The sequence below is a fragment of the Stegodyphus dumicola genome, chromosome 8 (assembly GCF_044657685.1).
Source record: "Stegodyphus dumicola isolate Sdum_Otavi_A_Nest chromosome 8, ASM4465768v1".
NCBI classification, from domain to species: domain Eukaryota; kingdom Metazoa; phylum Arthropoda; class Arachnida; order Araneae; family Eresidae; genus Stegodyphus; species Stegodyphus dumicola.
Window position 1 is genome coordinate 143,575,380 of NC_140775.1, and position 27,687 is coordinate 143,603,066.

Here is a 27,687-nt window from a genome sequence, read left to right on the forward strand (position 1 = left end):
GTAAATGATGAATCTAATCTGATAGTTCCATTTCAGATAACTTATACTTAATGGTAACAATATTAATAACGATATCTTTTTACAAATTTCATTCTGAACATTCTAAAAATATCAAAATGTTATTTTTTTCTTTAGTTATTTAATATTATGCAAATCCTTTCCTTCATCACCATTCTCTTCAATACATTTTGCTAAATTAACATACAGTCAAAAGTCTTTAATACGGACTCATCGGGACTTCGGCGATTCCGGATTATCAGTTTTTCCGTATTATAGATCATCAATTTAAATCTGGTAAGATGGAATGCAGAAATTATAAAATTAAAAATATGAAACCGTAATTTATGAATTAAAGAGCAATTATAATCTAAAGGGTATCTAACTTAAAAAAAAAAAGCTTAATATTTATTTGTTTACTTTATTAAATATTTCTTTCACTGCGTGCATGCCTAAAGCATACATTACGCATAGTGATGAGAAATTTGATTTAAATCATATCAAAGATGGAGTACATCGAGATGAAATACTACATTTAGTAAGGAATTATAAGTCGAATAAAATAAAAACATCTGCCATGAAGATAAGGATAGTGCTGACATATCAACTTCCATTCCATTGCGCGACGCGACGTCCCCCCCCAGAACAGCAGGAAATTGATAAACAGATTTCGGAATGGTTAGAGAAACAAAGGATATGCCTTTATCTATTTTTGCAGCAATTCCACTTTTTGTTTAATGGACATCGAAACATGCTTTCGCTTTGTAGATCCTTTGGCAGCTCCAGAATCAGAAATTCTTTTTGACATAATCGAAAGTTCAAGTTTACTTTTATAAAATTGCTCTAACAGTCTGCAAAAAATTATAAGCTGGATCTAATTAGAAGATTAAGGAACAACACAATCTGCAACATTAACTGAAATAGATAATTAGATAATTTTAGCTTAGCTTATACCGTCCGTTATACATTAAACACGCATGCGCAAACGTATTATGCGCATGCGTAAAGATATTATGCGCATACGTAAATGCATATGCACAGAAAGTTTGTACCTTTAAGGTCCGGATTATAGATCATTCTGGATTATGGACGTCCAGATTAAAGACTTTTGACTGTATCTAAAAAATTTCAGATTTGCAGGTGACCAAGACTTTTCTAGGTTTCCATCAAGCCAGGAAGTGTAAAAGTGAAACATTGTAATCTGCATGTCTGTTGTGCTTCTCTATAATATTTGAAATGAGCTGCTTGCTCTAATGACACTTAAAGCTCGTGATCATACCTTGGTCCTTGGGTTGCAGAATCAAAATTGCATTCAGAAGAAGGAAAAAAATCAATCTATGACAATTTTCTGTCAATGCATCTTTTGTCTTTAACATTTGGTTTGGCAGTGTCTTGTAGAATAGCCCAACTGTATCAGCATTGAAAATATCATTTTCTCTGTTGTGGTGAGAGGTATCATTCCGAACATTCCTTCCCCCCATTTCTCACCACCAAATTTTTAAACACTCCCTGATTCTTTGGAAATTTTTCCTGAAGAAATGTTATTGTACTTTTTGAACCTAATCAGTCATTGAGTAGAAAAAGACAGGCTTTGTTTTGTCTTTAAATCTGAGAAACCATTCAAGTTCTTTTTTTCAGTGGTCACTGCATGACCCAGTGTAGCCTCTTATGGTATGCCTCTTAGTTATTCAGGTCATACAGGAATTGGGTAGTTCCTGTTTATCCAGGAATCAGGTGTTATAGCTCTTCTAATATTTTTTGTTTAAAATGGTGCTTTTTAAACTGTGGGTCGCAAAGCAAAATGTTGGAGTTGCAAAAATTTAATTCAAATACATGAATTTAGGGAAGCTACATTAATGAGACTTCTAAAGAAATTACATTAATTGACATTAAGGATATTAATAACCTGCCATAAAACCCAAGTTCTACAGAAATCTTTGACTGAATTCTGAACTGTAGCTACAACTAAATTCCTCACAATTTCTGAAAGGGCATTAAATGTTCTGATGTATAAGCACTGCATACTCATTACTCATGTGAAATGACATATAACAGTGTCAAATATTGCACCAAGATTTAATTTTTTTTTTTTTAAATGGCAGCGAAAAAACAAGCATATCAGTTTCATTAAAACGTGATTTTCTTCCATTAATTTTTGTATAGTTCAAAGAAATCATAGAATTAGTGCTGGTATAGATCAGAGAGAAAGGTGGGGGTAAACATAAAAGTACCGTAATGCAAAGGTATCTATTACTATCAGAGTAGCCTAAAGATGGATAATTCCAATGATAAGTAATTTTTCATTTACAAATTTCAGAAATTATATATATATATATGAAAAGCACAAAAAAGTTTCAGATAAAGATATCCATAAAATTGATATTAAAAATAGAAATTAGGTATATAGGAAGTCTGATGGAATCAAAAGTTTTGTTCATTATGAACTAGGTTGATAATACTGGGGTTTGACTGCATGTAACATTTTAAGTAACTTTTATATAAATCTTATGTAAATGTTTTTAAACATTGCTAAATTAGGTATTCTAAAATACTGCATTTGTGCAGTTAGATTTATAAAGGAAACATTAAAATTTTAACTTTGATGAAAATTCTAATGATGTTTATATTTTTGTTTAGGAGTGGAATAGCGGCTGTTAATCAAGTTGCCCGTGACAACAATGCAGTTACTAATTATATTCAGAATGCTCTCCCTCGAGTAGTCCAAGCACCTGCATCAAACTTTAATTTTCCAGCCCCACCTCCTGCACCTCCTCAACAACAGCCCCCACCAAATCAGATGATTAGCAAGCAGGTTACTGCTCCAACTTTCATTGCCAATCCTGCTCCTAATGTTCTTTGGAATTATATGCAGTTTGTTACACCTTACCAACAGACTTGTACAACTAATCCAGCCCAAGCAGGCACTCAAATCATCATGCAGCAGAGTGCTAATCAAACACAACAACCACAACGTCAACAGACTGGATTTTACTTAATGAATGGCACACAACACGATTTGACACATATTGAAGCAGCTTCAAACCTACTGCATGCTTACAGAAATAATTCTGGTAATTCTGCTCTCCTTCAGCAACAAGCTCCAGACATCATTAAGGACCAAGTACAAGAACATCTTGCAAACCATGCTCGAGTATGGCAACAAGATGGTGGAAGAACTGGAGATATTACTTCCAGTCACATAGCATTAAATCAGGTTAGTATATTTTTAGACCATGTTATTTTTGAATTAATAATTATTATAATGTTTAATTCTACTATAGTACTATAGTTACTATAGTACTTTATGCATTGGTTCATCCAAACCAACAAAAATCATTGAATATAAAACGAAAAAGGTTAACACAGTATTAAACAGATAAAATAGAGGATGCCAAAAATGATGAGGAAGATGCCAATGCTTGAATGTAAAATTTCCATCCATTAAAACATCAATAATCTTCTTTTACGTTTTCTTGTTGAGTTTGAGAGTTTGTGTAGAAAACTGCTCTTATTGACTGTAGCAATTTGTGGATATGCTTTCTCTAGCTGTTTTGAATTAAATTCTGTTGAACTTTTGAGTAGTTTAAAGATAACTACTGTGAGATTATTGTAATGCTGAACGAATATCTGAGGAAATTTAACCATTTTGCTTTATTTGTTGCAATAATAATAAATTTTGTTCATTTTCATCGGACTTGTGCAGTCTAGAAATGCAGTGAACCCTCTCATGATGACCACTATTTAAAATTGACTATTATTTCTCAAAGCAAAAACAAACATTGATAATGAACATTACTTCCAAAAAAGACATCCACCTCCACTAAAGGTCAAAATCCTTTGGTACCATGACTTGGCTTATAAAGGTTCACTTGTTTTCTGATTGTTTATTAATAAAATTATTGAAAGTTTTTCTTTGAAATTTTTTATTCTTTAATAATGCATTAAAATGGTCAAAATCATCTGGAATCATGTGTGGTTGACTTAAAAGGGTTCATTGTATTCTGTTTGTGCACTCATAAAATTATTGAAAGCTGTTGTTTGAAACTTATTGTCCTTTAATTATGCATTAAGTCCCACCACTGGCTGAGTGTTTAAGACCACTGAGTGCTATACTTATTTGAATGCTTATACTAAATGCTGGTTTGAACAAAGGTAAATGGGCTGGCTGCATGAGTGGCTTTCATGTTTTTTCATCTATAACATGAATATGAGCTAGTTCTCCTTGGAAAATCCTTCACGAAGAGATCCCTTTCCTTAAACAAAAAGCCCTTTCTGCTTCACCATATTCAAATAATCTAAACTGATAGTATGTTAGTAATTTTATGCAAATTTATGTTATTGACTGCAATTTCAGGTTGTGGGACGTCCTGTAGCCCAGACACTTCAAAGCAGTTTGTCTGCACAGCAGATGCAAGGGGGAGCTGCAACTGTATCATCTGCTCTTCCTCATGATTTGAGTTCTAACACGTATTCACTTTTTAATTCTCCTTGGCCATCTGGCTTAACCATGCCTAGAACAAACAAAGAAGGTAAGATAGGAAATCTTGATAATAAATAAAGGTTTTGTTTTGAATACTTATTACTTTGGGATCTGTTTTCACTATATGGATTTTAATATTTGATTACTTGGTTCTAATGCTTACTCTTAAATTGTGTATAGGAACTTTAATGAAAAGATAGCAAACACTAAAACAAACCATTTCCTTTATAACTCTGTATTCACAGATGTCACTTTCTGATGCTTAAAAGCTCTCTTGAGCAGCATGATATTAAGTTTTTATCATTATTCAGGACATGGACTGCTTATGTGTGAGATGGAACTTTCAGTATCAGTTGTGAGTGCATCTGCCTGTCGTAGCTCAATTCCAGCACAAGGAGATACTTGCCAGTGAACTGTTTCCAAAACAAAATTGGTAATGAAATGGGATGCTCCAAAAGAGAGGTGTCATTGGCAAATTATTTGCAATTTGATCTGTTTCCTCATTTCATAAAATGCCAATGTATACAGGCACCCAGCATAGAGTTCTGGTCTCTTATGAGCTTGCCCTGTCAAGCTATACTATACAGGGTGTTTCATAGATCATGGGACAAACTTGGAGGGGTGGTGGAGCGTACTAAAACATGCATTTTTTTTATAGTAATGTAGGGTCTGAAGTGATGGGTTAAGGCAGGAACACACACACACACACACACACACACAAAAAAAAAAAAAAAAAAAAAAAAAAAAAAAAAAAAAAAAGACACGAGTGGAAAATGTGTTTATGTACAAAATCAATGCAAAGTGCGTCTTTGTAGCAGTACAGTATTCACAATAAATTTTCAAAATTGTGACCACAAGCAGTATTACATGCTTGGTAACATCGCTAAAGGGATTGACAAACATTTTGGAAACAACAGGCATTTCGCGCGTACTTGCAGCCACAATGGATAGTCGTGCAACAAGATCCTCCAGTGAGTCAACAGGAGTCTCATAAATGATGCTCTTCAGATGGCCTCATAAAAAAAATCCGAGCTGGATAAATCTGGCGAACGGGTACACCATGGCCAATCCATCAGCCCGGAAATGTCCCATCTGAGTAATTGCGGACCCGCACGTGGTTATGGGCTGGTGCACCATCATGCTGGAACCACACGTGATCACAAATGACAGCCGGCACATTCTGCAGCAATTTCGGTAGCACCTCTTGCAAAAAAATATGATAACATAAGCCATTTGTACGTGCAGGTAAGAGGTATTGGCCTATGAGGTAGTCGCTAACAATACCCGCCCACACATTCATGGAGAAGGGGGTTTGGAATGCATGTGGATGTGTGCAAAGAACATATTTAATAAGCAAAATTAACACACAAAACATTAAAAAATGCCCCTTTGGGTGTAATAAAAGTCTAAAAGCTTTCAGATTTTTTTTATTTATATTACTTTTTGCTTTCATCACCACGTCAACACACTGCAGCTCGAGAAATGATTCACCTAGCGATGTCTAAAAGTTTTTCATTTTGTTTTTAATATTAGCAATTGAATACGAAAGAACCTTGTAAGCTTTTATGTTAACATTACATTTGGTGATGATTAGAGACTCTTTTAGGAACTGCCATGTCTTGATTTCCATATGCAAAAAACAGATTTTGTAAGTGATACTTATATGCCAAAAGATTACATTTTGTGCTATCTGAAATGAAAATAACTGATTTGTTATTCAAATAAACCCAAGAACAGCACCAAAGCTCGTGCAGTTGCACTGAGTGGCAAAATTTAGAAAATTTGGAAAAGCACCAAGTAGCAAAATTAAGAGATGGCAAAATCTGTACAGTTTAGGGAGTTGCTTGACACAAAAATTTCGATCCATCAGAGACTGCACTGGTCCACAAAACGTCTAACCCCAGACCTGGATAAGCCTTATGTGAAAATTATTATTCAAAAATTAAAATTAAAATTTATTCAGGACTCAGATAAGCATGTGCAGGAAATATTCATAAATGTAAATAAATAACCAAATTAATATAATTCAAGTTTAACTTCATTAGTGTATGACAGAAGCAAGATAAAATTATTGTAGAACTACATGTTTTTAGTCGCCAATCTCATGATACATCACCAGTAGTGTATAGACACACTAGATATGCTTTATGATGATGGCTATGAATTTGGAGATTTTCAGACATCACATTTTCAGAAATTTTCCATTTAATGGAATTTGTGAAGAAATGTGAAGTGATAATAAATGAAAATGATATAATAGAAATAAATGACAGTTCTCCATTCATCAATCAACTAACAGATAGCGAAATCTGTAGTATGGTTCTAATTCCAGAAAATTTCGCTACCGATAGTGAGAAAATGACAGAGAGGTTGCTGAGAACAAAAGAATTTCAATTGGCAATTCAGTAAGAGTTCTTGTGCAGTAATTACAGGACAGTGGACTTTGTAACTGGAAAAGAAATTATGTTTATCTACATAATTAAAAAGAAAGTATTAGTACATAAAATGAAGCAAATTAAACAATTTACTTTGAAAGAAATAGTTAATAAAGCAAACAAATAAATATTAGCTTTTTTTTTCATTATTTCATATTTTTAATTTTATAATTTCTCTGTATGATCTTGCTAGATTTAAATTGAGGATCTAATATACAGAAAATCCCAGATTTGAAATCGCCAATGTGCTGATGAGTTCAGATCTTAAAAGGTTATACTCTACTGATTTTGGCTTCTTTTCAGTCAATCTAGCAAGCATACAGCAATGTAATTTAAAAACCAGCCCCCCTTTCCAAAAAAAAAAAAAAAAAAAACTTTTCATTGATTTTGAATAAAACTTTTGAGGGCTATCTGATAGACACAGATCCCTTTTCTTCAGGAGCAAAATCATGTTTGCAAAATTAAAAGAATAGCAACTTTTTTCTATACCAAAAGTAATGGGAAAATCAAAGTGAGTACAAATGTAGAACCATCTTTCTTCTTCTTCCTCATTGGCTCGACAGCCCTGGATGAGATCTGGCTTTCTCCAGGCATCTCTACTTTTGAGAATTATTTTGCCATCAACCTTTAAAATTTTAAGAGCTTTTTCGATACAATCAATCTATCTTAGTGGGGGTCTGCCCCGAGATCGATTTTTCATGGGCTTTGCCAGGATGCTTTTCTTGCAGCAGCAAACTTTATTCATTCTAGCCAAATGACCAGCCCATTTATATTTCTGTAATTTGAAGAATTTTACAATATTGGGTTCTTTGTAAATTTTATAGAGTTCTAAATTAGATCTTCTACATTATCCATTCACTTGTACCCCACCAAGAATGGGAAAAGAATGGGAAATAACCAAGAACTTCCGCTGAAAAATTCCCAGAGCTTATTCATCATGTAAAGTAAATGCATAAGTGAAAACAGATCTTAGTACAGTACGAAGTCCGAGATCTGGATGTCCAATATCCGGAATGATCTAAAATCCGGACCACAAAAACCACCAACAAATTCTTAGTTCAAAGGGGCAATTTGCCCAGAAGGACTATTAATTTCATTTTGGCATTTTGCGTTGGTTCTCTATAAATGTCGGTTAACTTTTCAAATTGTTTCTACCAAATATTATCGCCCTGCATCATATTTAAAGAATTAAGTAATGAAGAATCTGCATAAATGTTTGTATGTTTCTCACATTGTGATAAAACAATGGTACCTAGAGCCATCAAATTTTGAATAACGTACATTTCCACCCGAATATGGGCATCTGGAAGACCAAATTTGGAATTCATTTTATTTTCTATTTCATGTTTGTAAAACTTTAAAGAGTTTTTATTTAAAAATCTCAATGATTTAAAAATGAACAATGGCAACACTGTATTCGGGGGGGGGGGACCTATTAGCGTGCGAGAGACTATGTATCAGAAATTCTAAAGATATACTCATTTTAAAATCATTTTGCAATATTACTATTGATATTAATTTTATGGTTTAAGTGCGAAGAATATGATATTTAATAAATAAAGGTAACACACAAGATATTAAAAAAAATGCTGCTTTGGGCATAATATAAGATTTTAATTTTTTATTACTTGATTTTTCTTAATGCTTTTATGCATGTGCATTTGATTTTTCCCTATAAATAAAACATGTGGATAGTCCTGATTCTTAATTTCCCTTTGGCACTGAATAAATACATCGTTATTGAAGAAATAATAATTTAGCTTAAATTTGTGTGATCAATAATTTTGCTCCGTAGCTGCATATCTGCTTGGCATACATCTCAAACTGAAAAATTCAACATAGAAAGAAATATCATTGATTTTGCACCTACTAATATTTTATATCCCTGATGCCAACATGGCAAATCATTATATTTTGCTTTCATCAGGGCATGCTTATCAGTACATGACACCTTTAATAATGACTCTTGCAGCAATGTCCAAACATTTTTTTTATATTAGTAATTTTAATAATTAAAGAGTATGGTAACCTTTTACGTTGACATTACGCTTGGCAATGAGTACAGATTTAAGTTAAATGCACTAAGAAATATTGACGAGGAAAAATTTAACAAAAATTTCTTTCCATATGCTAAAAATAGATTTTGTTATTAATACTTATAGGCCGAAAGATAAGATTACATTTAATGCTATTTGAATTAAGAATACCTGATTTGTTTTTCACACAAACTAAGAACCAGTGCCAGAGCTCGTATAGCCGCACTGGGTGGCAAAATTTAGGGAAGACAAGATTTTTGAAATTTAGAGGAGCACCGAGCAAAATTATAATACGACGTTTAGCTTAAGAGAGCTCCTGACGCATGCGCCATTCGCGTTTACCTGCGCGGTGATGATGATGATGATGTAACTGTTTATTACGTATGTATGTATATGTATATCATTCTTACTTCTTCCTCCTTTTTTCTCTGCTGTACGCAACTATGTTTAAGTTAATCTCTGTCATTAAAAATGTTCATTGATATTACAATCTATTTAGGCCCATTTATTTCTTCAATGGTTATGGACCCAGGAGCGTCTCAACTGTGCCTAATTAGCAAAATACTTATTTTAAAATGAACATTTTGAAGTTTTCGAGCATTGAACTCTTAAGCCTAATTCAGTGCAAGAACTGTTCCGTCTAATCAACAGTAAGAACTGATCAGCGTTCAGTTAAGCCTATTTTTATATTGTACAATCTTGTTTTTTTGGCTGTGAGAGACTGTATTACATTATGTCGCATTTGACTACTATAGAAAAGCTCGGAAAAGATAATTTTGACAGTTGGAAATTACAAATAGAAGCAGTATTGATTAAAAACGACCATTGGGATTATGTGACCGGTAAAGCGCTAAAACCTGTTGAACGAACCGAAGACAAAAAGAAATGGCTCCAAGCTGATCAAGCTTAGGGAGGCTCTTGGTAGCAGAATTTAAGGCCCGCAGAGACCTGCATCAGACAATAAGATATCTAGCGCCGGCCCTCGATAAGTCTTAAGTTTATGTGGGAATTTATTTATTCAGGACTCAGATAAGCCTTAAGCATGTGCAAGAAATAGATGTAAGTATAATAAATAATTGATGCAATCAGTCTCAATTGTCTCAGTGCGCAATAGAAGCCAGACAAAATTTAGCAGAACAGCTTGTCTTTCATCGCTGATCCCTTGCTACGTATCTAATAATGTATAGCGGATGCTATTAAGCTAGGTTAAAATTATACTTTACTGATTCCAAGGAATTTCACTTAATGTAGCAGATTGTGATATTCCTTAACTTTCTGATTTGATCCAGCTTAATTATTTTTTACAGCAATTTTATGAATGTTTCAGCTTTCGATTATGTCGTAAAGAGTTTCTGATTCTGGAGTTGCAACAGGATCTATAATGTGAAAGCATATTTCTATATCCATTAAAAGAAAAATGGAATTGCTGCACAAAAATGGATAAAGGTATATCCGTCTCAAAATTATTCAAGGAGTTTGGCATTGGGAAGTCAACTGTATATGACAAGAAAACAGAAAAAGGAACTTTTTGAATTTTTTATGGATTTCGACACCCCACTTTCAATGAATAGCAGAAAAATTATTATGCTAAAAGTGAAGATCATGACAAAGTGATGACCAAATGAGTCAGGCAGCGTCACAACCGAGGGTCTAGCATTGACGGGTCAGATGCCAATGACTCAAGCTAAAATATTTCACTAAAAAATTAACTTAAAAACAGAGTGCAGATATTCGACAGGTGGGTTAACCAAATTAAAAAATCGCCATGGTATAAGGGAATTAAGAATTTCAGGTGAAAAAGCTTTATCTGATACTGAAGCTGCTAAACTATTTGCATATGAATTCATTCCAGAACAAATTTACTACACTGATGAAACTGGTCATTTCTGACTATATGTACCACAAAATATGTTGGCTATCTCTATAGGAAAGGCTCCAACTTATGGCAAAGATTCCAAAGTGAGACTAACAATTTTAGCATGCGCAAATGCCGCAGGAACACACAAGTGTAAACTCTTCATAGCCGGAAAAAATACACGACCTCGATTGTTTAAAGAAGTAAAGAATTTCCCATTATATATCTTGCAAATAAAAGAACATGGTTGACACAAGTGTTAATGAATGGTTTGAAAAACAAATCAGAATTTGGTTGGTTTACCTGATGACACAAAAATTGTCCTAATCATAGACAACTGTTGAGCTCATTACTTCACTTAAAGCTTTCGATTATGTCGTAAAGAGTTTCTGATTCTGGAGTTGCAACAGGATCTATAATGTGAAAGCATATTTCTATATCCATTAAAAGAAAAATGGAATTGCTGCACAAAAATGGATAAAGGTATATCCGTCTCAAAATTATTCAAGGAGTTTGGCATTGGGAAGTCAACTGTATATGACAAGAAAACAGAAAAAGGAACTTTTTGAATTTTTTATGGATTTCGACACCCCACTTTCAATGAATAGCAGAAAAATTATTATGCTAAAAGTGAAGATCATGACAAAGTGATGACCAAATGAGTCAGGCAGCGTCACAACCGAGGGTCTAGCATTGACGGGTCAGATGCCAATGACTCAAGCTAAAATATTTCACTAAAAAATTAACTTAAAAACAGAGTGCAGATATTCGACAGGTGGGTTAACCAAATTAAAAAATCGCCATGGTATAAGGGAATTAAGAATTTCAGGTGAAAAAGCTTTATCTGATACTGAAGCTGCTAAACTATTTGCATATGAATTCATTCCAGAACAAATTTACTACACTGATGAAACTGGTCATTTCTGACTATATGTACCACAAAATATGTTGGCTATCTCTATAGGAAAGGCTCCAACTTATGGCAAAGATTCCAAAGTGAGACTAACAATTTTAGCATGCGCAAATGCCGCAGGAACACACAAGTGTAAACTCTTCATAGCCGGAAAAAATACACGACCTCGATTGTTTAAAGAAGTAAAGAATTTCCCATTATATATCTTGCAAATAAAAGAACATGGTTGACACAAGTGTTAATGAATGGTTTGAAAAACAAATCAGAATTTGGTTGGTTTACCTGATGACACAAAAATTGTCCTAATCATAGACAACTGTTGAGCTCATTACTTCACTTAAAGTTTTAGTGAAAGAATGTATTAGTGAATAATGTATCTATATTATTCTTTCCTCCAAATTTCTTGTCCATCATTCAGACTATGGATATCGGAAAAGTGCATGCACTGAAAATGAAAATATAAAGTAAAAGTTTTTAAATCCATGTTAAATTTCTTGAACAATGGCAAGACTATTCAAGAATTTTTAAAATATTTTAACCGTAAAATATGCTTTGTGAAGCATTGCAAGTTCGTGGGAGGATGTGTCTCCAGATACTTTAAAAACTGTTTGGCATGTGAGTATTTATGGCCAGCGAGCATATTTCATGGTCAGGATGATGAAGATCATAACCGCGAATGTCAAGGTTTTCAGATATATCACAAACCAAAGTTTAAATTTCCCAATTAATGTTTTTTTTTTTAAAGAAATGCAGAGAAGCGGTAATAAATAAAGATGATATAACAGAAGTTTTTCATTGCAATGACAATGCCCGAATTATCAATAAATTAACGGATGGCGAAATCTGGAATATGGTTCTAGATCCAGAAAATACTGCTACCGATAGTGAAAAAAGTGACAGAGAGGTTATTGAAAATGAAAAAATTTCAATTGGCAAGTTAGTTGAAATCCTCGACACAGCAATTACAGGACTTGAACAATGGACCTTTGTAACTGAATTGTCTACAGAATTAAGTATTAACACAAAAAAAGCAGCTTAAATAACTTACATTGACAGAAATGTTTAACCCTTTCCGGCACGCTACCTTTTAAAGTTGGAGTTTTGATTTAAAATATATATATACTAGCTGTACCCGCCCGGCGTTGCCCGTGCATTTAGAAAATGCAGATAAGTGAATAGCGCAGGAATAGTAGTGTAGGACATGTAGACTGTCTCTCTCTCTTCCCCCCCCCCCACACAACATTCCCCGTCGATAAAAAGGAACAATATATCCTAACCATGAGCCATCTGTTAAAAAATTAGTTTAAATGAGAACAGACCTCATATTAGCACATGCTAGGAAACCGTAGTCATGTGGTTATAATCATTGGTCTGAAGTATAAAGAAAAGTAAACATAAAAAATTCAAAATCAAAGATAGGAAAGAGTTGAAAGGGAAAGATAGAGAGTACAGTACAGAAAAAATAAAAAGTAACGAAAACATGGATGAAATAAAACATCCTGCTTACAGGAAATTTGGAGTTAAGAACCAATTAAATTTTTAATTTAAGTGTAAGTTAAATTTAGATGACAATGAATTAGAAGAGGAGAGTGTTTGTGTATGTTTGTGGAGCTCGGGCTGGGGTCGCAAGAGCCCCTGACCGATTAATGTCTGTTGGTACGGCAGCACCATTCGGATTATTGCTCATGCTCTCAAGAGAGCACTAAACAATAACATCACTATTTAAAGCATGATAGTCAGAGTTAGTTTGGGAGAGTGGAGAGTGGCAATAATTTTTCGTTAGATTGTCCTTTTCGTTAGAGAGCCTCGGGATAAACTATATTTAATGTTCTTCCATTCGGAGCTAAGATGTGTAGATTATCGGCATTACCAACTCTTGAACAACCCACGTACAGTTGACCATGGGAGAAACACGGCTTACGGAGGTCGAGCCCTACAACTTTGAGAGATTGTCCTTGTGCCTTATTAATGCTCATCGCGAAACTCAAACGAACAGGGAATTGTAGACGCTTAAACTGAAACTGGAGATCGGAAGGGATTATAGGAATTCTTGAAATAAACACATCTTCGCCTGCAGATGTCCGGTCATGATGGTGGCTTCTATAATATTTGGCATCAGTTTCTTGATAGAAAGTCTTGTTCCATTGCAAAGTGCAGGCGGATCCAGATTCCTGAGGAGAATTATCGGTGCTCCAACCTTCAAGTCCAATATGTGGGAGGGTACTCCAGGTGGCTGTAATTTGTTGAGAAACTCTGTCGTATAGTTGACAGCCTCGTCAATATTGCATGTCGTGTCTATAGATTTGTAAATATGAAGAGTTCCGGGTAAGTTCTGTAAAAGTTCCTTGTTGATAACACTGACGGCTTCGTTTGTTGGGGCAAGAATTGCTCTTTCGCACAGCCATGCATGATCAGTGAAGTGGTGAATCACATTCGGAAACACAGCCTCTTTCAGTTCTTCTTCAGTAGTCACAATCCTTCCAATGCCTTGCATCGCTACATATCCATCTTCATTTTCTGAAGTAAGGGCTCCATTTCCTAGTTTCAGTAGATTATCTGCAAACTGCTGGGCAGAGGGATCACCGTTGAGATGAACTCGCATGTTAGTCGATAATCCAAGTGTTTGAATGCCATTCCAGATGTAAGAAGATTTTATGCAGGCCTGCATTTCATCTGCCCTCGTTCCACGCGGAATAACTGGTAGCGTCTGTCGAAAATCGCCTGCCAAAACCATTACAACGCCTCCCATTCTGTCATTGTTCCGTCTGAGGTCTTTCATGGTGACATCTAATGCTTCGAATGCGGCTTTGTGGGACATGGTACACTCGTCCCAAACGATGAGCTTGCAATCCTGTAGAACCTTTGCCTTTCCTGAATTCCTTGGGATGTTACACGTTGGAGTCTCTGTGCTTGTCAGATTTAAGGGTAACTTGAACGCCGAGTGAGCAGTCCTACCACCTGTCAAGAGTGTAGCAGCAATGCCGGATGAAGCGACAGCCAGGGCAATCTCATTTCTGTGCCACACCTTTGCCAAAATAAGGTTGATAAGAAACGTCTTCCCGGTTCCGCCTGGAGCATCCAAAAAGAATATACCCCTTTGCCTATCAAAAACTGCTCTAGTAATCTTGTCAAAGGCTTCTTTTTGATCTTGGACCAATTTAGGCTCATTCTCCTGTATATAAGCTGCGAGCACATCCATGTTATAACTTCGTTCTCTAATTACTTCACTGGAAATGGCAGAATCGCTGTTTCTGTTAGGTTGGGGAAGTCCAAAGCTTTTCAGGTTCAATCCTCCTAGAGATATTATCTTGTTCTCAATGTAGATTAGGGCTCTGTTAAAGATGTCGTCATTGTAGTCCAGGTCCATATTCTGCTGCTGGATCCTTGCTTGATGCAGTATGTCTTCAGACAGGTTCTCCCTGTGGTTCATCCATAACTGTTCAGGGCCCGACATGGAGCACGTTTGAAGCATTACAGCAAACAGATTACGCATCATCTTGGGTGATCGAGATGCAGCTGCTTCTTCTAACGCCGTGTTCCAGTGTTCGTCATTCTCCAGAAGTCCTTGAAGTTGGCAGGCCTCTTTGAAAGTGTTGCAGACTCTTCCTTGAACGGTTCTCAAATCCGTGAATGATGTTGGACCTCTAACTTCATGTAGTAATAGGCGAAGGTGGAAGCATTCGGAGTTGTTGGGATGGACGGTGTAGACACGGCCAAGAGCATCAGTAGACCGGATTCCTGTTTCTTCTGGAACAATTTGTCCTTGTTTACAGCGGTTCCAACTCTTGTTCCTGCTGTTCCATGTGTAGTACTTTGGAATTTGGTTGTAAAGTAAATTGCGAGCAAAGTTATCTTGGGTGCACAGCTTGAAGAAAGATGTGAGCGTTGTTTCCTGGGGTGCCTGGACCCGTTCAGCAGCATTTTCTTCAGTGAAGTACACTCTCTGGCCATTTTCAAGGTGGACGCTTAGATGAACGACTGTGGGATGACGTTCGTGGATTGGAAAGTTGAGTATTCTCCACACTGCTTCATTGCTGCTAATGTATCTTCCCATCTCATATTGATGAATTTCATTCAGTTCATTGGCTCCACTGGTGACATCAAATACAGCCATGTCGGATCCTTTATTGACATACTTGCATACATACTTTATGGACTTGACAGAATTGCAGTACTCAACGTTGATATGTGCGTTAAAAATTTTGGATAGTAGTGGACAGTAAGGAACAATCCAGGCATTGTCCACCGAAACTTCTGATCCTCGTAGATTGATGCTTGCTGTAAAACCTCCATCTGCAGGGCTTCTATGATGATACAGTGGATATCCGTCTTGTCCCGTCTGCGTCTCTTTCAAGAACTGGCGAGGGTATCGCTCTCTTGTCGATTTTTATTTTCCAAACATTTCTTTTTTCGAGGTGGCTGCGGCATATTTCTTCTAAAATCTGAAAAGCAAAAGTTAAGCAACCAACAGAAGAATGATTACAAAAACTGAAGAAAACGCTACAATAAAGAAATCAATTGTTATAATCGAACGTTATTTGAAAATAAATAATAGCAACACGATCAGTGAGTCAAAAAACCATGATAATATTAATTAAGAAACAAAAAGTTTATAAAGTGCAATTCTGAAAAAAAAAAAAGAAATTAATGTGTCATGAAAACAGCAAACTAAAGCTACAAAAAAGAAATGAATTGTAATTAATCGATTTAATGTGTCGTCAAAACAGCAAACTAACGCTAGAATAAAGAAATCAATTGTTACAATCGAACGTTATTTGAAAACAAATAATAATATCAGTGAGTCAAAAAAACCGTGATTAATTAATTATAAATAATTTTTTTAAAATTTTTCTAATTCAAAAATCGAAAATCGGGCTTCGAGGTCTGGTGGCCAGCCCCTTTGTGCTTCCGTATAAAAAATTCCAGGTCCCTGCGTGCCATAGATTTGGCTGGAGAGCTCGGTCAGACAGACAGACAGACAGACTTACACTTGCTTTTATTATTATAGATATATATATATATATAATATATATAGGCAATCTAATTAGGCCTAGAGGAGTACACAAGTAAAATTTTGTGAAGATAGCACTTATCTTTTAATTCTGTGGGTGTGCCCAAAGTGGGCATGCTGATTGAATAGAGCTTCAAAAAGAGTGCTGAAACGAGCATTGTTGTCAATGAACTGACCGATGAAATATGGAGAAACAAAGAATACAGACTCTCAGTTGTCCTAGATTATTGGTGAGCCCTGTCTGGGCACACCTAGGGTTCGCCGTTTGATTTTAGGCAAGATTTCAATTTAAAAATTTAAAACTAATGTACAATAAGGAGATTAGCATATAGTAAAAAAAAATAACATAAATTTCTTTTCAAACAATTCCTTTTATACCCTAAAAATAATCTGGAAGATTTCTTTGAAAAATGAGGGTCTTAAAAAACTAAACATGGCTAAAATATATGGACTGGTTTATGTTGAGCTGCCATCTACTATAAATAAAGAAGGTTTAGAGGTAACCTATAGTAACCTATAAATCCTTTTTCATTCAATTTTTCTGTGTGTACAGAAGGAAATTTTTAGGTGTGTCCAGACCGGACAGTCTGTGCCGCAAAGGGTTAATAACATAAACAAATAAATATTAAGGCTATTTTTTGTAAATTTTGTTACCAAGATCAGTGTTGCCCAAACTTTGGTCTATCGCGAGCACATTTCCAAAACGTCAGCATTTTCGGTAAACATATTTCCAATCGTATGTGATACATCTGAAATATTAATTTCAGCAAATGGGTTTGAGATAAATAATAATATTGGTTGAACTTTATGGAAATCAGAGAAGTGGAGTTCAAAATTATTTTTCTGTGCATTTAGGTTTTCCGAGTATTTCTCTTTTTCAGTTGCCTTGTGGTTATTAATATTGTTACAAAATGTACAGGCGCGGTGAGATAGCTTCCCTGCAAAGCAGTTTTAGGGTTGCCATAAAATGTCAGGGAAGGCAGGGTTGCCACATTTGATGAGAAATCGTCCATTTGGCGGCAAAATTGGCAATGTGCCATGGACGGATAGAGAACCTTCTGGAACAAATTTTTACCGATTTAACCCAGAATGTCCTCCGACACAAGCCGAAAGCTATATAAAGCCTGCTGGTCTGCTGTCAGTGTGTGTGCCTCGCATAGAGTGCGAGAGTGAGTGTCTTGCCTAGTGTGCTGATAAAGAGTGTGCCTCGTCAGAGTGCAAATTAGTTAGTATCAAGTTGGTGTCTTGCCTAGCAAGTCAATCCCTGCAGAGTTGATCAAGTTGGCAGCTGGGCAGCGAGTGCCAAGTGGGTCGTCGAGTGCACCGAAAGAGTCTTATAGTGTATCGCGGTTAGTGCATTGTCGAGAGAGCGTGTTGAGCTCCAGGAACGAATGAACCGAAGAGTCAGGAGCTGTGCTCTGTGTGTCATCGAGTGCACCGCGAGTTGCAGCATGGAGAGTCTCGAGAATACGTGGAGTTCCGAGAACAACCAAGCAGAGTCAGGAGCTGTGCTCTAGTGCTTTGCCGTGAAGCTGTCTCTGTGATAGCCTGATAACCTGAAGGCTGTGTCGCTGACAGTGTCAGCGTGTTTATAGTAGTTCATTGACAACTGTAAAACATGTTTTGGAGCTGTCCTGACAATACTGGCCAATAAGGTGTGTTTCGGTACTTCATCAAATGTCGTCGTTATTCACTCCAAATTCATACGAACCCCATACGAACGTGTAGGAAGAAAATAACGTAACAATATGCCTTGATAAATTCTGAAAGTGGGTGAAATTTTTTTCTTTCATCTGATTTATCCACAAATTTAATTTTATCTGAAAAGCAGTTACAGTCCCAGTCAATTGAAAAAGGGTTTTTTTTCTTTTCTCTGGAGATCATCGTTCAGTTTGTTCAGTTTAGCTGTTATATCCGTGAGAAAATACACATTGGAAAACCAATTATTATCGTCCAATTCTTTATAACCTTCATTTCCGGGTTCCAAAAACTGCTTTATTGGCAAAAGAAGTTCTACAAATCGTTGAAGTACTTTTTCCCTGTAGAAGCTATCTAACATCGGAATGAAGCAATAAGAGTCCATGTTCGCTATCGGAGTTCATCAGTCAGCAATTAATTATTTTATAAATCTTGCAAGGTATCTGTTATGACTATAAATGCTTACCATGTTTTAACAATTAAGAAATATAAATGAATGGTAATTTTTTAAATATTTTTTGTTCATAGTACCTTATCGGGCTGGCGAGCACAAGGTTGGGCACCACTTCTTTAGATCATAAATGCTTCATTATTTCATAAATCACCAGTTCATATTTTTATTTTGTAATTTCTACATACCATCTTGGAAGTTTTTAACTGATGATCTAATATTCGGAAAAATCCCAAATCTGGAATCGCTGAAGTCCCGACAAGTCCGTATTTCGGACTTTGTACTATACTATTCTATATCAAGGAAAATAGTAATGAACTATGAAGAACTAACTAACTAAGGCAGTTCTAAAAGCATTACAAAGGGCTGGATCGGAATCAATGTCATTTGATCTTTTTGATGGTAAGCCAGTGGTAATGTAAACAATGTAGCTATCAAGTAGCTAGTAGCTATCAAGATTTATTTAATTCTACATGTTGAACATAAGGTTTACGTTTCTTAAGCATTAGTATTTCACATCAAGGAGACCAAATCTTATGTTCAAAAAGGAGAGGTAAAAAAATCTTTGATAGCTAATCATTATTACATGCTTGATCATAATTTTGACTTTGTTTCTGCAAATATTATCCATAAAGCTTAATCTGTTGATGAATAGGATTTCCAAGTTTTTTTGTATTCACAGAGAGTTATCCTTCTAGTTAATCACATTAATTAAGACCCAGTCCTTTGAAATGCTTGCAGAATTCTAATCTCTTAGCTTTTCACATTTCAGTATTATTTTTCTTGATAGATTTTGCTAGATTCATGCTCACCTTGCTCTTGAAGGTGGGAAACTGTCTGATTAACTTCAAAGTTCTTCTTCTTCTTCTTCTTTTTTTTTTTTTTTCTTCAATTCTATTTTAAATTTCAAACTGGCATATTTCTTTTCTATTTGATATGGCAGTACATTAAATTATAATTTAAAAAAAGATTAAGAACAGTAATAGATTGCAACGGAATGCGATACATCAGAATAATTTGACAAAAATATCCATCAAGACATGGGAAGCTTCTATAAATAAGTGCAAAACTAGCAATATTTTTTTATTAAAAAAAAGTTCTACATTTTTTTTAATTTGATTACATAATTTTAGAATTGCATTTTCAAAAACTTTTAAATTAGAAGAGATAGCTGAAGAATTTATTTTCTACATGTAGTTATGACAAGTATTGCACAGATGCAATTTTGATAGATCTGTGCACAATTCTTCATCAAAACATTCCATTTTATTATTTTCCATCCTTAGGAATTTACTGTATAAAAAAGTTCAAATAAGGCTGGGGACACACGAGCATCAAATCGATGCCCCTAACGATGAAGTTCAATTATGCAGAGATACTTGTGGACAACGTACGAGTATGCTTGGCAAAATTGCTGGTTGTATAGAGTGCACCTGCTGCTCAACTTCCCATATTTCAATGCATAGCTTGAAGCTTGTGTCAGATGCTACATTCATCATAGCATAATAACATGAGCAAAGTGTATTCATAGAAATGCATTTTTGCAATGCATGTTTTAACATTGAAATGTACAGTCATGAACCTAGTGCTCATGTGACCCGACCTTATTGTAAAAGCATTACAAAAGGCTATCAGTAACAGTAATCTACCAATAATTCATAGAAATTGACTTTTGTTGTTGCCTGCACTCGATTACCAGTTCACACAATAGAATTTTAGTCGTTTCCCACACTCGATTACCGCTTCACACAAAACAACTTTAATCATTTCCTGCATTCGATTACCAATCTGCACAAAACTAATTTAGCCATTTCCCATGCAAGATATGTTAAATTGCTTCTTGCTTTAAGATTTTCCTCCATATGGCCTTTCTCCTGTTTAAATTCAAATTCAACTTTTATACTACAGATGTCAGCATAGAGTCAGCACTTTTATGCTATAGATGAGATTTAGAGAAAATTTAGGTGTTGTAAGAAAAACTAGAAAACAGCATTCTAAAATGTGTTAGAACTGTGTTAAATGTTGGAAGATTAATTGCCAAATTCAAATTAAGCAAGTTCTTCTTATGTGTTTAATATGAGAAATTTTTGAATGCAACATATTCACTTATTTAAAAGTTGTCAGTTTAGTCTAAATATCATGTTATATATATATTAATCAAATTTTTTCTAGTATATGAATATATATAGATACTTATTCTTTACATTTCTAATATGCTATTTTTTAATTCAAGCAGGTCAACATAACAACATAGATCCTGTTTTTATGCAGTCTAGAATACAGGTAATTTTATATAACAAATATTGCTGTTTGCATTTGTGTAAATATTTAAACCAGAAAAATCAATAGCTTCTTTTTCCAATTTTTCATAGGGAATTTTAATTCCATATAAAAATACTAGTGTTTTTTATGTACAAATATAAAGAGAATAATTAATTCACAGTAATTTTTTTATTAAAATTTTGATGAAATTAAAAAAAAAAAATCTTGTATAGTATAATTTTTGATAAACTAGTGTAAAAATACCACATTATCTGTCGAAGTATTTTGTAAATGTAATAAAAGAGAAACATTTCAAGATTCCACTTACATTTTCCAGTTATTGTCTGTCATGAATGTATATTAATCCATGAAGGAAGGAATACATGTAATTCTGCTCTCAGTGTATTTCACAATCACACAAATAAAGTAAATATGTTAATGTATAGTAAAATATACAGTGTGTTTTTTAAGTAAGGGTCATTTTATTGTACACACTAATACGTGGCGCACACACCACAAGTGCTTGTGTCATGTCCCAGTAACCCTTGGAAACAACTGTGCTCAGTTGCAGCTGTGTAGGTAACTTATATGGTCTATTCCAAGGGTTCTTAACCAGTGGTACGCAAGAGAAAAATAGGTATTATGCAAAGAGGCAGAGTATTTTCAACTATCAAATTAAAAATTAAAACCCCAACATCCTGATTGAGTTTTTTCTCTAACAATCGTAAATTTATGCAGTCTGAGCTTTGTTCAAGAAGGGTGGTGGTAGTAGTACTTTGTAATGGTGGCATTACAGGTTTTCAATTTTTGTTTAGATGGTATGCGTTAGTCAAAAGGTTGAGAACTGCTGGTCTATTCTGTGTCTTTGAAATGTTCAAAATTATGGAATCGCCTGCCTTGAGCGAAGTACAGTCAGTGATAGTTTTTGTCGGCAAGAAACCTGTCTGCTACAGACATTCACTGGCAGATTTGTAAAATTTACGGGGCTACTGAAGTGCCATGAGTGAAGGCAAAGTGCATAAGTGGGTCAGAGACTTCAAAGCTGGCCGTGACAACATCTATGATGAGTCCCTCTTTGGTCGGCCATCTGTGATCACAGACGATATGATGGTTTTAGTTGAAGCAAAAATTCTTCACCCGTAACCACGCTTTCAAATGAATTTCTTGAAGTGTCTAGATCAGTGCTGTACAAGATTGTTTCTGAAAAGTTAAGGTTTAAGAAACTGTGCTTCCATTGAATCCCTAAACTCCTAATAGAGGACCACAAAACCAAAAGATTTTTGAATGTTCACTCACTGAATTTTTGACTTATTATAACGAAGAAGGTGATGCTATGTTGAGTCGGATCGTAACGGGAGACAAAACATGTCATGCCCGATTGGAAGCAAAAGGGCATGGAGTGGAGACACACACTCTCCTATAATAGTCAAGGCCAAACAGACTCTGTCTCAGAGCAAGATCATACTTTTCATGTTATGGGATAGGCATGGCAAACCCTACAGACGGCCAAACCCTGCGAAAGCTACGCAAAGCGATTCCAAACAAAAAACACTGCATGCTGACAGAGAGAATTTTGCTACTCCGACAATGCAAGGGCTCGCACCAAGTTTTATTGGACTCTCTTGGCTGGAAAGTTTTGGACCCTCCTTCCATACAGCCCAGAACTTGCAATGAGCAATTTTCATCTTTTTCGCTATCTCAAACATCATCTTGGTGACAACCACTACAAGGATGACGAAGACATGAAAACGGCCGTGACCTCTTGGTTATTAGAGCAGATGGCAAGTTTCTATAAAGATGGTATTCAAAATCTACTTCTAAGGTATGATAAGTGTTTAAACGAACTTGACGACTATGTTGAAAAATAGAGAAATGTATGTAAGATCTGAAAATATATTTGGTTTTTATTTTTAAATGGCCCCTACTTTAAAAACACCCCTCTTATGTTGATGCATTTGTTAATGAAGATTTGTGGATTCATATGAGATTTAAAATGTCTGTAATAGGAATGCAGTAACATGTGAACATTAAAAAATAATAATACATCTCCTTTTAATAGTGCAGTACATAAAATATTGTTGCAAAAAGGTATTCTTAGAGAGTTTTCTCAGGATTGTTCTTGAAGGTAGGTTAAAGCTATATATACCCTGCTTGTACGCAGAGTAGTAGTGTATGTTGAGTTCCGTAGTAGTGTTTTGACTTCAGCAAGCAACTGAACCGAGTTAGGAGCTAGTGCTTTGCCGTGAAGCTGTCTTCAACATTGTAGCCTGAAGGCCGTGTTGTCCATTTTTTCAGCATGTTTATTGTAGTTTTCTGATGGCTGTAAACATGTTTTTAGAACTCTTCTGAGTAACACTGGAGAATGAATTGTGTTTTGATTCGTCATTGAGTGTTATCGTCAATTACTCCAAATCCACAAACTTGTAGAATGCAATAATATGATGTAAATTATGGATATAAACTCATTGAATGACCTCTCACTTGTTAAATATTTCTTCTTTAGGTCAATAAATAAATAAATTTCATAGTTTTTGCTCAAGATTAAAAAATTTACTTTTATTAAAATTTTTAAATTCATGCTTACTGTCTAAGATAACTTTATTTATTATTGTTTAAAAAACAATAGGGGGCAGGTAAGAATTTTCAGTTTTCTAATATTTCTAGTACTTTGAGTAGCTTAAAAAAGGTTTTTGTGGGTTTTTTTTTTCATCTTTTTTAAAACTATATTGCATCCTCTAGCTGTAATTCATTAAAAATCAATTTTGTGTATAATTCTGCATCTAATTCTCTTTGCAGTCTTTGTGGTCTGGACCCGGACCATCGCCCCTGGAGAGGCTGCTGGAACAGCAAAAACAAAGGCGAGATGGTGCAACACAGTGAAGTCTGTGGAGAATCTTTTGATGGAGAAAAGAAAATGCATATTCTTTCAGTCATTAATAGTGGCATTCACTGGCTATTTAAAGCCCTCTTTCTGAAGAAAGAAATGCTGCATTAACATCTCAACATGCGTCCAAACCACGAAAGGGGTAAAGCTGCTGAGAGGTGACGAATAATGTAGCACTTTTAATAAGGCACTGCATATTTTGTGCGTCCTTTTTAAATAAGATGTGCTTTTCGGGTTGCTGTATTGTGCAACTGGCTGTGCATCAATATTATTACTACTACTCTTACTACTCATACTGCAGATTGGTTAAGTTTTCTGGTAGTACTGGAGCAGAAGTTTCATCTTATGTATATCAAATGCTTAGTTGGCATTATGAAAAAAAAAAAAAAAAAAAAAAAAAAAAAAATAGCATGCATTGTGTTGGTTTTCTGTTTTTGATTTTGAGGAGGTCTTGACATGTATATATGTTTTCCTGTTAGGACGTAACTCATTTTCATATATGCAAAAGCTTTATTTTTAAAGAATGGATGGGATTAATACATATGAGGATCAATGACAATGAATAGAATTAGTTCTGTATAAACTGATAATTTGTATACTCAAAACTGAGTAGTAATTTTTTAGCATGTGCTTTATTTTATATTTTTAACTTTAAAGTGCCATCCAGTTTACCAATGAAGGAAATCCTGGAGTAATAATTATTTTTCTTCTTTAACATCAACAAGATGAAACATTTTGCATTATCATTGGCAGAATGTGAAATTGGATTCTTGTAAAACCTTTTCACAAAAGCCTGATGATGGGTAGATGTAGATGAATATATTTTAAAATTGTTCCTTTAAATCATAGTTGATTTTATATTATAAAATTATCATATCTCAACATGTAGGATTATTTTTATCATTGAAAGTTCTTCATCAAAATAATTATATTGGGAAAATGCAGGATTTTAATTTAGTGTGTTCATTTGCACATGGTTAAGATATATATGGCAAGCAGTACTGAAAGCATAAATAAGCATAGTACTTATATCCTGTTTTTAAGACAGCATTACAATTACAGGTTTAGTCTTTTTCCTTCTCTTAAGAAAAAGATTTTAAAAAATGAAATGTGACTTGAATAGTAAATTTTATCCATCATTTAAAGAAACTGCATATTCATCTAAAAAGCATATCTCAATCCCATATCAGTTAAACATTAAAAAAAACATCTAATTAAATATTTTTTGACTTTTTCCATGGAAAAGTTAATATTCATCAAGGAAAGGGGAAAATTCAGTTCCTAAATTGTTATTTTGTAACTACACATTTTTTATAATTTGTTCAGTATAGAGCAGAAGAAATTTCTACAAACAAAAGTATTTTGATAAACAAAATCTAGATAAATTTAGCATGTGCAGTGAGCACACATGTACTTAACTTTTTCCTCTTTGATTGATACATGCATTTTAAAAAATTCAAGTGTCCATGCTTTTTTATAAGCAATTATCATATGTAGTATGAAGATCATTTTTAATATTTTCTGTGATGACTGTCACTGTAGTTATATTTGATTTCTAGATTATATTCAGGAATTCTTAATTCTATGTAGTTGCATTCCATTAGATCTGAACAAAATTTCTGAAGCCATAAATGAAATGGCAGCAAGGCAAATTTATCATTTATTTCTCAAAAATTCAGCAATTGGCATAATCACTAATATTATGCACATTTCTAATTATTAGTAGTTTAAAAAGGTATAATTTAAAAATATTTTTTCATTTTAATTTATTACTTGACAAAATATTTCTTTAAAATTAATTATATTGTTTTATCTAAAATCCTGATTATAACAGTTTATGATGTTAAAAAGTAAATCAGTACTGGATCAACATTTAGGTTTAGTTTAGGAATACTGCATAACAATTAATCAGAAACTTTTGTGAGCTCTATTAAAAAAATTGAACTGATATCAGCAATCATATGCAAAAATATATTTGTGAAGTTAGTAACACATAATAAATTCATCAAAGAAATTGAATTTTTAAATCTAAATATTTATATTATTATTTATGGCATTTCATAAGATTTGAGAGATGCTTAGATTAAGAAAAACATTTCAAAATTTTATGAACTGAATTTAAAACATCTGAAAAGTAAATCTATTGATGTAATTTTTTTTTTATAAGTTTTCAGAGTTGCATTTTAGTGTACTTGACTGATTTTTCAGATGCATAAATATTGTTTATTAAATGAAAAATACCTGAAGTAATTAGATTGAATATATTATGCTAAAATAAATCAGAATTTTTAATAAGAATATTTTCCAGCAGAAGAGGAAATGTTTGAATAAATTTTAACACAAGATTATGAATACAAAATATTTTTGTATTTAATGGAAAATTTGAGGAAGGATTTTGTTTCACATGTAAAAAAGAAGTACAAAACTAAACTGGCAAAGCAAGCCGCTTAAAGCTTTTTATTTTATTTCATATTTCTAGTCTGTGAATCTAACTATGTAATCTTTGCCTCTGATCTCTTTTAATTTTTGTACTTTTTCCTTCAGTTCATTGAATTGCATTTGAAGTACTAATCATTCTTCAATAAATGTCACATTTCAATTATATCCTGTGTTTCAGTTTTATTAAATCTGTAAAATTCTTCAGGATGTTATTTTTGTTTACAAAATTATTTCTTAAGAGTTATCAAAAAGCATTAATCCAGAAACAAAATCAGATTTTAAAGAAAAATTACATGAATTCACAGAAACATTCCTTTATTAATTTACAAAATACAAATAATTTAACAATGAATCAGTCATACTCTTTCTTGGAAATGCCCTTATTAATAAAATCTAAATCAATGATCAATAATACATATAAAAAGTTATATTAGGCACTATTAATATTAAGTTGAATATATATGAAGTGATTAAACTTAAACAGACTTTCTATGCAATTACATATAGCAATAGAATAAAAAATAAAGTACTGTTTAATATTTTTTACTGGCAGTTCATTGATATGAAAATAACTGAATATTCAATAAATACACTGCTTGACAATTTACCCAGGAACAACTGGTTTGTGCAAATCTTTATTTCTATCAGCAGCAGGAAAAGTAAGTGTAGAGACACTGCAGAACAAGATCTCTAAGCTGTACTTGCATGGTCAATCAATAATATGTGAGAAAAATCATCTAAATAATTTCTGAAAATATTACTGTAAATTTTCATTTCTGATATCAAGTATTGACTACCAAATGTCTAAGACACCATTTGAGTGCATACTATTAGGATCAAGCAATATTACATTGAAGTAGGGCGAAGTGTCATTCAAGTTGTCACAGCAACAGGCATGTTGAAGATTTTTATTTTGTACTTAAAGAAATATGCTGTAGACCAGCGATTCTTAACCAGTGGTACAGTAAGTGAAAAAGTATTTTTAATGATTAAAAAATCTCGTGAAGAAAAAAAACAATTGATAGTAATTTTCTGCGATGGAAATCTAACTGAAAATTTCAAGAATAACTTTTAGCTGAACTGGAAAAAAAAAAAAAAAAAAAAAAAAGAATTTAAAATAAAGCTATACAATTTTTATTCCTTTTTTGCACAACCTATTTGTGTGAACAAGAATTTTCTTCCATGCTGTATTTGGGGGGGGGGGACACAGAACAAAATTAAAATTA

General features: G+C 34.0%; 1 protein-coding gene across 3 annotated transcripts in view; it reads left to right on the plus strand.

Moving 5' to 3' along the window:
- Positions 1 to 26,626, plus strand: part of LOC118181907 (uncharacterized) — a 117,296-nt gene extending 90,670 nt beyond the window's left edge. For 2 of the 3 annotated variants that reach the window (XM_035351139.2, XM_035351141.2), the window contains exons 21-24: positions 2,635 to 3,211; positions 4,352 to 4,526; positions 21,110 to 21,159; positions 23,935 to 26,626. In XM_035351139.2, the coding sequence (XP_035207030.1) occupies positions 2,635 to 3,211; positions 4,352 to 4,526; positions 21,110 to 21,159; positions 23,935 to 24,018 (886 nt within the window). In that variant the 3' untranslated portion in view covers positions 24,019 to 26,626. The remainder of the gene's footprint in view (positions 1 to 2,634; positions 3,212 to 4,351; positions 4,527 to 21,109; positions 21,160 to 23,934) is intronic. The other variant, XM_035351140.2, reaches the window with a different exon arrangement.
- Positions 26,627 to 27,687: the final 1,061 nt, after the last annotated feature.